Consider the following 13,397-nt stretch of genomic DNA (forward strand, 5'->3'; position numbering starts at 1 on the left):
CTACATGATGTACTTGGTATGGGTTGGTCAGTAGAGGAGCATATTTAAGCCTTGCTGTGCTAATTTGCTCTTGTGTTAAATCTGCATACATTTTTGAAAGCATAAAATTCCACTACAGGGCGTTATGCTTAAAGAGACAGTTTCATGTTTAAAAGAAAAGAGAATTTATTATGGTTTATATCAGACTTGATCACAGTGGGAATAAAAATACCCTCATTAATTTTACTTTGCTCAAATAACTGTCTCAATTAAAGGGAAGTGCATTCCCCTGATGTTCTTATCTGAAAATAAATTCCACTGCTGTCACACAGCAGGTGATCACATCAAAATATCATGTATATCAATTAAATGTACATCACATCCCCACATACGGTACTGTATAGAGGCTGCTCTGACTTTATCATTATCTCTTCAACGGAATGGCATTGCAGGCAACAGCTGGGGTCCGTGTTTACTTCCTGTCAGCTTATGTCATTCACATACAGACAACAGATAATAAACTGGGACACATTTGGAATGTTTACGTTTACAACGCTGAAATGGTCTATAAAACATAGCTATCTTTTTTTTTTGGTCGTTATTGAACGTTGTCTCATTAATACAAATACATATTTAAATTACTTTAAATCTCCCTTAATCCTCTAGTTACCACGAAGATGGAATTTGATGGGATTTCCCAGAGCCCAAAGTAATGTATTCAAATAACTGGTTTTGTTTCACCATTAGTACAAAATCCCAAACTATTAAATTTACAACTTAGGGAATGATAAAAGCAGCCACTTCCTAGATAAAAGCAGGTGTAACCATCAGATGTTTTGGCATTAATTGACATACATATATTGGTCTTCATTTGCGTGTTTGTGCATACAAGCATGTCAAATACAGAGTGTGTGTAGCCTCTTGAATTCTTTCCTCCACATGTCTCAGACTGCTGTCACCAGCCATTTCATGGGGCACTGACAGCAGGCGGGAGCTCACCTTGAGGCAGGATGGAGCCTCTTGAATGACAGCTCTGCTGCGCTGCAGGATTCTCTCGACCTCTCTAAGTGTTGACACCAGAGGCACTCGATCTTGTGTGTGTTGGGTGGAGGAGGGATTTAGTGCTGGTGGTAATGTAGGGAGGAATTGTGGAGCCCCAGGATATGTCAGTGTTTCACATTAAGACAAGGCAGAGATGGAGTGGGGACAGAAGAGTTGTAGAGAGCACCATAGATCAGATCATGAACAATTATCTTTCTTTTTTTAACCTTTTCTGTCTTTCTCCTCTCGGCCAACCATGTCTCCCTTCTTTTGCCTCATCACCTGCACACAAACAGGTTTTATACAGCTGCTAATGCATTCTTTAGCCCTCTCATGATTGTTTTATGGATGACCAGAAGCCTGAGTGTGACACCTCTCAGTGCTGTTGGCCGCCCCAGGCTGACAGTTATTCACAGTCCATCTTCCCTGATGAACTCTGACATGAGCTGCAGAGGCCGGTCCCTGATAAAGACCGGCTTTCAAGGGATCTGTTGAGAGCTCTCTGTTGGCTGGTGTTTCTCCCCTCATGTGTGCTATATTTGGATCACTGATTGATGGGGATTGAAATGTGGATTAGAGAGTATTTCTATGTATCAGGCATAGAGAAGAATTCAAAAATACCGTGCTCATAATTAGCTGGATTGGCTATCTGGTGCTATATCACTTCATAGTGTAAATGTCAACAAGACTAAGCTAGGCTGTCACACCCAGAAAAGGTGGGGGTCTGCAGGTAGGAGAGGAGAGAGGGTGACTTGGGGGAGGTGAGGAGCCAGTGACCTCTCTATGCTCACGGCTCCTCAACAACTCCCCAGGGCCTGGCTTGTGTGTGGCTATCTGACGTTCTGTTTTGAAGACTCAACCAGTCATTTGTTGACCATATACTGAAACTGATACAGACATGTCCACATGTGTAATTCAGACATTACAAAAAAAAACCTGGAACGATATATTAAAATGGAGCATCATTTAAAATGTAATTCTTATTATTAGGAAAACAAATAACTCAGGTTTTCATCTGTTGCCACTTGGCCTATTAATAAACAATTAATCAGTTTTGGAGCGATAAGACGTTCCAGTCCATTATTAGCCTCTTGTTTACATTTGCATTATGGATTGTTCCTTAACAACTATAAGTAGCAGTAGAGTTGTTCTTCATTTCTTTTTCTTTTTTTCAGGAGCGGGAGCAGAAACAGAAGCTACTGGATCCAACCCCAGTTCGCACATCACAACGGTTCTCTGAAAAACACTTTTACCAAGAGGACGAGGTGTGTTTTTGTCTATGTACATGTTTTTCATAGAATGACTGACTGCAGTTTTGCAGAGCTGGACAGGTTCAATGAGGTGTTTTTTAAGCACTAATTTTAGTTTTTTGCCAGTTGTCTAGTTTGCCATTGCAAATTATTCCTGGCGTTGCATGATTTAAGACTGATATAGTTACAGAGTTCAGTGTAGACTAATGGGCTTATATGTATTCAGGACAATCTGAAGGCCATATCGGAGGAAGAGGAGAAGAGGAAAGATGAAGAGCTGGACAGGCAGGTCCTGCTGGCCGAGCAACGACAAGAAGAGGAAAGGCTTCAGCAGGAGGAACAACAGAGAGAAAAGATGGAGAAGATCAAAGCTGTGGAGGGTAAGATGGATGGAACATAAATGGAAAACTTTTGTTTTTGCAAATAGTACCTTGATCTTGAGATCTAAATAATAGCCCTGAGGTACTGCAGCAAGCCCACATACTTATAGGTCTACTAGTATATGCAGAAGGGTTCAAAAATAAAAATGAAGCCAAAAGGGAAATATCAAAGGAGCATCAATAATTTCACATTCTTTCATCAGCAACCTGTCAGCAGCAGGTAGGGGGCTTTCACCTTCTTCTTACGACTCATGGATCAAGGGCAGAATGGATTGTGAAGGGCACCCCACCCCACCCACCCACAGACTTTCCCATCTCCATTGCCGTGATATGGCTCATAACGGTTTAAAAATCTGCAGTAGAATAGCAGCGCTCGAAGCCTTGTGATTTATGTATAGTACACAGAGACTGTGAGAGGGAATGTTCAGGGCCTTTAATCACAGGATCACTCCCCCCTCTGATGTCATCTGTCAAGGGTTAATGAACTGCTGATTGTGCTTCAGTGGAGGAGCCTCATTAATGTATTATAGATGAACAGCAGGACCCGGCCAGCTCTCTGTGTTGATTGCATATGTGGAATCCTTCATCAAACCTCTTTATTTCACACGGCAGGGGCGGCAGGCCTCTCATGTTTAAAGATAAAGCAGAGATACATATCCTCTCTGCCTTGCTATGCTCTTTTGATCAATGGGGCCGAAGAAAAGATGGCTGACGAATGGCTTTCTTTCTACTTATCTGAGCTGCAGCTGTCTCTGATGGCCATGGCCTGGTTTTCATTGACTCTCCTGACAGCCTCAATGGACAGCAAGTGCAATTTAAACTGTAACTCAAGAGCCTGGAAAAAACCCAATTCAAATGTGCCTGCATCCTCCTGAGACTGGTGTTTTTTATTGTTTGTGCCTCTAATTGCCCCCTGTGTTCGTTCGTCCTCTCTCAGAGCGAGCAAAGAGACGGAAGATGCGAGAGGAAAAGGCCTGGTTACTGTCTCAAGGAAAAGACCTGCCACCGGAACTCTTGAATTTGGAACCGTCTTCTCCTGTCCACAGAACACGCAGGAATAAAGCATTGTAAGAGGCTTTGTTCATATGACACCATATTTGACTTTCTACTTAAATGACTCATGGTTGATTGTTTTCTAACATGTTGTACGTTCCACATTTCAGCTATGAAATTGATGACGACTACACTGCTCTATACAAAGGTATGCTTCTGAGCAGTTACTCAAGGATGTTGCTTTATCTCAACCTGCACTAATATTTGTTCTAATCTCTGATATGATCTAATCTCTCCTCTATAGTGCTTGAGGTCTTGAAAGCCCAAAAAGATGCTTGGCCTTTCTTGGAGCCTGTGGATGATTCTTACGCCCCCAATTACCATGAGATCATCCAGGTACTAAATACAAGACAAAGATAGCGGTCATGTAACAGTAGTTAGTGATGTTGTTTTTGTTTCTGTGTGGTTCACATCCCAACTAATGTATCACTTAGGATTTTTAAATGTTTGAACTTAATTGTTCTTCCAATCCCCTCAGACACCCATGGACCTGTCCACCATTGAAAAGAAGCTCAATGATGGGGAGTACGTTGCTAAGGAGGAGTTTGTTGCTGACGTGAAGCTCATGTTTGAGAACTGCATTGAGTACAATGGAGAAGACAGTGGTAAATTAACACATTTACACAAACACATCCAGTTTTACAGTACAGCTTCCCCAATTAAGACTTGTATTAAGACTAATGAAGGTCAATATCAGTTGATGTGTGTTGTGAGAAAGAAGTGCATATATGAATTTTTGGGGTGACAGTCTGTTGGTGACGGTGGGAGAGAGAGCAAAAGAAAGGGGGCCGGACTTAGTGCCGTGTTGGGGCCGGGTCCAGGGCAGCCCTGACAGTGATTAATGAGGAGTGATTGAGCTGTGCTCCAGTGCTCAGGGGGATCTGAGCCCTGCAGTGCCAGAGAAACATTCCAGCCTCTAAGCCCCCTGTCTGGAGCCATCCATCCAACTGAATACTCTCCCCAGGGACAGGGGGAGGAGAGTGGTAAGGGGGCCCAGGGTGGAGCAGCAGCAGCAGCAGGAGGAGGAGGAGGAGGGGCAGGGGCAGGGGTCAACCTACGCCCTCTGACCTGGTCAGTCGGCCAGCGCCCGAATGAGAACAGAGGCGCAAGTGTGTGTCCATGGGTACATGGCATGCATATTGGTCTGTAGTGTTTGAGTGTAAGGGAATGAATGAGAGATGGAGCGAGGTGTTGTTTGTAGGTGATGTGTGGTATGTGGTAGGGAGGGGGAGGGACTTGCAGCGTGCAGATTCAAGCTATTATTTTAGTATATATGACTGGATGAGCTACAGGTAATTGTTTTCTGTGTTTGGCTGTTTATGGGGGTGCAGAATGTGGTGGTTTGTAAGAACTTTTATGTGTTTTATCATATAATCATGTTAAAACTAATGTTTATGCCTTTCCTCAGAGTACAGCATCATGGCAGAGTCTCTTGAACGGTGTTTTAGCCGGGCCTTATTAAAACACTTTCCATCGGAGGATTGCGACACAGATGAGGAATTCCACATCAACAGTGAAGACAAGGAGCGCAAGGACAAGAAGCGCAGCCGTGGCAGCAGTAAACATTTGGGACCTGAAAGTCTGATCAGAGCCACTGAGCAAGTCCAACGTAAGAGAAATTCCCAAGGGGGCAAGGGCAGCTCGCATTCAGAGGAAGAGGACAGCAAAGCAACACGTCCACCTCCTCCCCTCCACTGGGCCAATGGCCCCCCTCACCACTACAGTCTGCCTCCCAGCCAGCAGCACATTCATCAAAGAGACATCAGGGGCATGTACCACCCAGGGCAACAGGTAACCACAGAAAAACGTTGCTTGCACCTAATTCTGTCTGAAATTTTGGAGAAAAACTTCAATAGTGAATCTTTCTATTATCTTACCAGCTTCTTCGCCCACCTGGTCCTCATGGCCCACACATGTATGGCCAAAGAATGGCCATGGATCCCCGCTTCTCTTATCCAGCTCACATTCCCAGGCACGGAGACCCCAGTTTGAACCGCTTGCCCCACAACTTTAACATGCAGGTAAACAGACCCAATTACACATTTATAAACTTAACTATAACAAAAAATCAAGGGAACCACCTTATTCTGTGTATGGTCAACTTTATGCTGGTAAAACGGACTGATGTGCACTTATACTAATCAAAATCTCTACCTTGATTTCTTTTTTTCTTTATTTTCCTAGCATCGCATGGTTGAGGGACGTCACATGGGTCCTAGGTATCCCATGGTCACAGATCCTAACCAGCAGCAGCCTCCACACCAGCAGCAGCACCCTTACATGGGTCCGACTCATGGCCCGTCTCTGGGCCCACGTCCGTTGGGCCTCCAGCCCGGCCCTCCTCCTGAAGCCAGCATGTATCCATCCCACCACCGTCCAGAGGGACACACCATGCACTCTTTGGGCAACAGATTCCTAGGGCCAGAAGGACCACCTCAGCACAACTACCCAGGCATGAGGCCTCCCGGTATGGGCCTATCTAACATGTGGACTGGTATGAATCACCAGGAGAGACCCAATGGGATGCGAATGCAAGATCCCAACATGTTGAACCAGCGCAACTTTAGTTACGGCGGAGTCCCCCCTCCAGTGGGGCATAAACCATGGCCAGAAGCTGCTGGATACCCCCACCCTTCTCCCAATGCCCAGTATCAAATGTCTGCAGCGGTCAGCTCCCCGGGGCCCATGCCGTCACGCCCCCCTGTTCCCCACCCAGACTCCTCTGGCAGGACACGCTTGGCTTCCATGCTGGAAAGCCCAGAGATGCTGGCCCTGCAGCAGCTGTCAGCCTCTTCAAGACCCCCTGCTGGTAACCCTCATCCACACATGGGCAACTTTCAGCAGCATGGGCCCCCATCAGGAATTGGCAGCATCCCAGCTCACCCCTCTCAGCAGCCTCCCCCTGCGCCTGAGGTTCAGCTGCTGCGTCCTGCTAGAGACAATGGGCCAGACAGCCAGCCTTCTCAACAGACAGACATGCTGCCCAAAGGTAGACCTGACCTTCTCTCTCAGTATTTCACCATCTATATTCTGCATGAAGGAGCCCAAGTACAGTTTAACCTTTCTATACCAGTGTTCTCAGAAGACTGTAGTGGCTAAAACATTTTTATCTGCACAATCCAAATCCTTTTCCTTGCTCTGTGTGATTTTTACAATTTGTTTTTAAGTGGAACATTTAATCATTCTTTTTCGGAAATGTCTTCCTGGTTGCTTATCGGGTACAAAAGAGATGTTATGTTGTCATTTAAGCTTCACACGCAAGCTTAAAATGTGGGTAGGTTTGGGTAGATGATTACACATATTTGATCTTTTTTCATATTATTTTACACAGTACACAGCATAATGCAATGGTATTGACTTAACTATCTGGTCTTGTCATAATAGATGATCAATGTTCAATGCTAACCTCCCCATCATTCTTCTTTCAATGCTAACGTTAATTTCATTATTCTGTATTTTAACAGACTTCACGTCAGAGAACAAAATGGATGCCAACATTTCGGATGAAGCTTCATCACACAAAATCACGGTTTTAATTAACCAAGAGCACCCATCCATTCGTAGCCCCACAGAACACCCCCCTGGGCCATCAGAGGGAATTCAGAGCCCCCCAGCCTCTAACTCGGGCAGATTAAAGGAGAATCCCTCCGGACCAGGGCTCTCACAGAGTTTAACAGAGAGCCACAAGCAGGAGGTAGATGGCCAAAGACAATCGGCCAGCCACTGTCTCATTCAACACACAAGTGCCACTACTGTTTCATCCCATATCAACTCAAGTAACAACAGCTCCACTGACACCACCCACCCCAACCACCCTCAACATACACATAACAATCCACAGCAAAAAGCTCAAAGCCCCGCACCACTTCACCAGAACATACCGCCACCACAAGTTGCAGCATCTCAGAATTCCACTAAGCAAATGTCAGAGAGCAACTTGTCACACATGCAGAAGTCACTTCAGCAAAGTGAGCAGCAGAACAGCCAAAATGAGCAGCAACCTCAGGCAACCCAGAGTACACCACCCCAATGCTACCCTCAGAGCTCTCCCCAGCCGATGACCCAGAGCACACAGCAACAGAATTCTCTTCTACCCCCTAATCACGTCCCACAAAACATCTCTCCACAACGTCCTTCACAGAGCAGCCCCATGCATGGGATGCCACAGAGTGCCACACAAGGAGCCCAGCCTGGACCCCCTCAGCCAGTTCCTCTTACCTCGCTGCCACCCAGTCATCCTACCCCACTACTACCTTCCCAGCCTAGTCCAGCAGACCATGGAGATCAAAGACCTAGTGAGCCTACAAGTAGACCGGACGCAGACGGCACTGCCGTTCCTCCACAGCACATGCTAAAAACAGGGCCTCCAAATGGTATTTATAAAGACCAGGCTTTTAGCCCCAATCACCATCAAACCCAGGTGTTAGGTAGTAACCCAGGTATGCAGGCTCAGAGAGGGCCAGCCCCTGCTCATAATCCAGCCATGCCTCCTCACTCCCAAGGCCAGGTAAATGGAGCCATGGGTCCATATGCCATGGGGCACCATCTACATCCACACTACAGTCAGACAAACATGACCAGGCCCATGCCTCCATCTGCTCACCACCCTTATCACAACCAGGCCATTAACCCCCTCCACAATCCTGCTCAGCACCCCACCTACCACCAGCAGGGAGGGACTGCCTACTCCTACCACACGCCAGGCCAACAGCACCCTCAGGCCCACCCCAACATGTACCAAACTCACCCGTACCAGCAACAGCACTACTTCCCACAACCCCATCCCCAAGATCAGATCCATAACCAGGCCAACAGTAGAGGGAGTTATTCTCCAGAGGAGTGGCATCGGCCTCATTATCCGCCTCGCCAACCAATGCCGGCCAATGCCTACCTCCCTGTAACTAGTGCGAGAGGCAACGGTCAGTTGAAGGAGAGCAGTGTGTCACCACTGGGTTCTGAGGGCTCCAGTTTGGTGTCCCCCGGCCCTGTGCCTGAAGTAGTACCACACCCTGGAGGCCAAGAAGGGAGGAAGTGTGAAAGCAGGGAGCAGGCCAGTGGTGGCAGCCCTGCAGAGCAAGCTCATGAGGAGAGCTCAGAGCGACCTGAGAGCCCTAAAGAAATCCTGGACCTCGACAGCCATAATGCTGCTGCCCGCCGCCGTAGCACCCAGCTAAGTCAACAGCACCCTCCTGCCTCTGCTGCACACATGGTGTCTGGCTTCATGTTCGACCCTCGTGCCGTGCACCCTGGGATGCAGCGAGGTGGTGTTCCTCCACCCCACATGATGTTTCAGACTCTTGGAAATGGCAACAGAGCTCCTTACCCTGGCCAGCCATACCCAGATCCAGGACGCTATGCCGCCCAAAGACCCCACCCTCATCTGATGGAGGCTCTGCAGCGGCCCCAGCAGCTGCCATACTCGCCGGGTCAGACACGCATGGCCATGTACGGACACCCCCGGCCTGCGGGGAATTTCCAGGGCATGATGATTCAGCAGAGAGGCATGGTGCCAGAACACTTCCTACACCAAGGGTAAAATGATTATTCAGTCGTAGTTTATAGTTTGGAGTCTTATATTCAGATTTTCACTGTAGCTGTGGTCTTTGTCTGAAAGCAAATATTTCTGTTGAGCTATTATATATATATATATATATATATATATTTATATTTATATTTATACTGGCCGTCCACCTCAAGGTGTAATTGTACCATGTGCCTCCATGTACCAGGATGCATTGCGCAAGAGCGTCCGTTTCGCTATTTGTCTTAATAAAGAAAAACAACTACCAATACGTCAATGAAGAAAATACTCTTACAACTACACCAGAAAATAAGAAGAAAAATAGGACCCTACCACCTCTGCAGCTGGACCCTCAAGTGGCCTCTCTGTTGCCTAGTAGGCAGCCAAAACGCTGTAAAATCTACACTTTAAAAAAAAAAAACCTTGTCTAAAACATCCTTTGCATTTATATTTCTGCTGCCATTTTTGCTGTAACAAAAGCAACAAATACAAGGAAGTTTTTGAGCTGCATTGCACCTCATAGCTACCATATGGCACGCTGTAGTTCTTCCAGATACCGAGTGAATCATTGCGATACGGAGGAACAACAGATTTGCAGCTGTGCCGAGAAACAGCCAATAAAAGTTGTTCCACGCTATTTACTAGTAATGTAAAAAAAAAAAAATCACCCTCTGTACAGCGATTCTAATTGGAGGATGAATATTCGTTCCTAAGAACCAAACCGTCTCTTTTGTTTATGTTTATTTCTGTTGTAAATTTGGGCATTTTAACAAAGGTAAGGTTTCTGCTTGCTATATACCTAACTCGGATAGGTAGAGAGAAGTTTGAAAATCGGCAAATTTTCCCTTTAAGGTGGCTTTAAGTTTCAGACTTTTTGAACTGCCTCTTTCAATAACACCGCTTATACCCTGTGACCTGCAGTTATGTGATTGATTGTAGTTTCCTCTTCAACCCAAGTACTGTTGATGTGATTAATCTAGTAGTCGCAAGTTGACCTTTTTAGTAACATTAACAATGTTGACATCATTTTTCTTTTTTTGTGGTCACAGGCAACATATGATGGCTGCTCCAGGCGGCCCCAGCAGTAAACAAGGAGTGTGACGAGTACCGTATCAGAGTGAGTAAAGATAACATTTGACACATTACACTGTATGTTAAACTCTGTCTCACAGCCTTTAGCAATTTCCTATTTTATCATCTTTCCTTAAATATTAAGTTTTTCCTAAGTGCCTAAGGTGTGTATTTCCTAAGAACATAAACACGCTGCCAAAAGGCATTCGTAAGATTCCAAAGGGACCAAAACACAGAGATACTATCATGATGCTGTCAAGCTATGTCCGTGTTCTGTATCAGCCCTAAATGTGATCAAATGTTGGATGTTTTACTGATTGTTCTTCTCCTTTCAGGCACGTTATTATCAATATGGAGGGAGTAGTGAGCCAAAAGGAAGAATATGTGGGTCTGCTGACTGAGACTGTAGATGGACACTTTGCTCCACATACACTCTCTTAATGATTTTCTTACACTGGACAAGAACCTTTTGGCTCTGTTTCACCCACCGCTGAACTTGAAGATCCAACCAGGCAGCTGGAATAACCAAGATGATAATAATGTGAAATGGTACTGAGCCCTTTAGACGAATCCTCTTCTTGCTTGCAATCCTTCACATGGAGCTCTGTGGAACTGGGGTCCTCCAGCAGAAGGGCAGCTTTTTACCCACCAGGCCAACCTGCCCAACAGAGAGGACCCTGCCTTCACGAACACTGGAAAACCCCTGTCCTCGTCAAGCAATGGAAATATGAGCGGATTAAAGGACACTGAACACAGCCTGCCTATCTTTTCCATTGACTGTAGTACTTGATGGAGCTGTTGATCTACTGACAGAGCTGAGGAGGGCTCTGATGAATACCAGAGGGTCTGTTGTTTTCACTGATATTTTCTGTTCCAACCATATCTTTAAACTCAGGTGTAGAAAAGGAGGTACTATGAGACTGTCACCCTTACCCAGTCAACTCACAGGCCCCTTGCAATTGCCTTGATAACCTTTGTGAATGTATGAGTGAATGTGTAGACAATAAATTGTGTACAGCAGATTAGCTGCAAGTGAAAGTACACAAACACTGATCATTTGTCTTAAGCCTAAACCGTTCTAAAAAAAGGCCCAATTACTGTCTATTTCCACCCCAACTCTAACCGTGTCTCTCTAGTTCTGGAGTTAACACGCAGTATATGCATCTTTCAAAGCTGCCTTCAATGTCAACAATGTCTTTGACTAGCAGAGAGTGACTGGAAAAGATGCCGCAATTTATATCCGACTTTACACAACTCTGTTGTGCACTATGGATTTTAGTCAGGACATCCTGGAATTGAGTGGCCTTGGATAGCCTTATTTTTTGTCAAACCCATATATATGTACGAAAATATTTACTCTCTTGTCTCAGACAGGTGGAATTCTAAAATGACATGTTCTGCTTGCTGGTAAATGCACATACACAGAACATATGCATCAAATCCTGCTTTTTATTTTTTATTGTGACATTGGTTGCATTCCACCTAAAAGTGTGTACTTTCTTTGTTCATTCACGGCCCTGCCCTTTGCATGGTTGCTTCTTTGAGTGCTTCCTTTTCCCCATGTCAATACTAAATGTATCCTCAGGGTGTACAGTTTCTATATACGGGTATTTTTCTGCATTATTTGAAGGAGGAGCAGCATAAGGGAAATGGGACTGCAACTGTTGGCGAATCGTTCCACCTCACCACCACCTGTCTTTTTTTAATTTTCATCAAAGTTGATTTGACATGAATTGACTCAAATTTGAGTTATTCCACATTCCTGATGATTTGATATCTTTTTAGTTTTTCATCACAATTCATTTGGGATTGCTTCTGAAGAGCCACCAGTGCTATTTCTCATAACTGATGTGGTCTTTGGAGTTTTTTTTCATGCACCCTACACCTTATATCCATGTTGCATCTATGAACCCCACTTGTGCAGTTTAGTGATGACAGTAAATTAATCTACCTCATTGGCATTCACTGAGTCCCTCCACTTCTTTCCCTGCTCTGCCAGAGTCCTGTGGGTCAAAACTTTTATGACCAGCTGGTGATTTTGAAGCACCACTATTAGTTTGTAGTCTTACAGAACTGAAATGTATGAAATGGCCTTACAATACATGACCATCTTGGAAAAGGTTGCTGTGTCAAGTTACGGTGCCGACTGACACTGACATTGACAGGCATTCTGTAAATGAAGCAATCCTTGAATCTTTTTAATGGGACAGCACCTTCATTATCAGTTTTTAAAAGGAGTATGATGGACTATATAACATCACATGTCTGAAATAGGAGTCTGTAAATTGGTCTCAAGTTGTACAGATTGCATGCCTTTCTGACTAAAGGTTGTTGGAACTAGAAAAAGTAGGCGGTCTTCCAGTCTAGGGTCTGTAATAGACTGCATAGAGCTTGGCAACATTATGGGTTTACTTTTTACTTGTTCCTTAGTAGTAGGTACCTAAGGCATTGTAAGGAAATATTTGAGGGAGGATGATGGAATAGGAAAGTGCTAGAAGCTGTGAGACAATTTCCTAAATGTGTCACACAAGACTATTTAGTTTAAATGGGGAATTGTCCCAATAATAGGGCCACTTTGGAGGTCGTGTGTTCACTCGCGCTGTCTAATGTATGAAAGACAGTGTTTATTTTAAAGGTCTGAGGTTGTGATACTGTCTTATGCTGTACATATGTGTGTGTGTGTGTGTGTGTGTGTGTGTGTGTGTGTGTGTGTGTGTGTGTGTGTGTGTGTGTGTGTGTGTGTGTGTGTGTGTGTGTGTGTGTGTGTGTGTGTGTGTGTGTGTGTGTGTGTGTGTGTGTGTGTGTGTGTGTGTGTGTGTGTGTTTCTGGTGTGTAGAATCGGCACCAGATGATCGGAAGTGTGCATTCGTCTCTCACTTTTACTCTGCTGTCATCTCTCTGCACTAGTGAAAACCATTTAGACGTGATTAAATGTGAATCATATTTATTTTTTCTTTTAAGCATTTTTGTACATTTTTGGACTTGTTTTAATATAAATGTGGTGTATGTTTCTATTTTTTCTTGATATTTCTTGTTTTTTTTTTTAAAGTTGTATTTTACCTCAGTAGCATGGTGGCATTGCAAATAGAGAACTGTACGTTT

The 13,397-nt window shown here is 44.8% G+C and overlaps 1 protein-coding gene across 1 annotated transcript in view; it reads left to right on the forward strand.

Moving 5' to 3' along the window:
- Nucleotides 1-12,966, forward strand: part of LOC129108572 (chromatin remodeling regulator CECR2) — a 37,754-nt gene extending 24,788 nt beyond the window's left edge. Inside the window, exons 8-19 of the mRNA XM_054620436.1 lie at nucleotides 2,196-2,285; nucleotides 2,497-2,650; nucleotides 3,588-3,717; nucleotides 3,814-3,851; nucleotides 3,948-4,039; nucleotides 4,182-4,308; nucleotides 5,112-5,494; nucleotides 5,584-5,724; nucleotides 5,888-6,692; nucleotides 7,168-9,235; nucleotides 10,274-10,341; nucleotides 10,631-12,966. Coding sequence (XP_054476411.1) covers nucleotides 2,196-2,285; nucleotides 2,497-2,650; nucleotides 3,588-3,717; nucleotides 3,814-3,851; nucleotides 3,948-4,039; nucleotides 4,182-4,308; nucleotides 5,112-5,494; nucleotides 5,584-5,724; nucleotides 5,888-6,692; nucleotides 7,168-9,235; nucleotides 10,274-10,325 — 4,080 coding nt within the window. The 3' untranslated portion in view covers nucleotides 10,326-10,341; nucleotides 10,631-12,966. The remainder of the gene's footprint in view (nucleotides 1-2,195; nucleotides 2,286-2,496; nucleotides 2,651-3,587; nucleotides 3,718-3,813; nucleotides 3,852-3,947; nucleotides 4,040-4,181; nucleotides 4,309-5,111; nucleotides 5,495-5,583; nucleotides 5,725-5,887; nucleotides 6,693-7,167; nucleotides 9,236-10,273; nucleotides 10,342-10,630) is intronic.
- Nucleotides 12,967-13,397: the final 431 nt, after the last annotated feature.

The sequence above is a fragment of the Anoplopoma fimbria genome, chromosome 19, assembly GCF_027596085.1.
Source record: "Anoplopoma fimbria isolate UVic2021 breed Golden Eagle Sablefish chromosome 19, Afim_UVic_2022, whole genome shotgun sequence".
Classification (NCBI taxonomy): Eukaryota; Metazoa; Chordata; class Actinopteri; order Perciformes; family Anoplopomatidae; genus Anoplopoma; species Anoplopoma fimbria.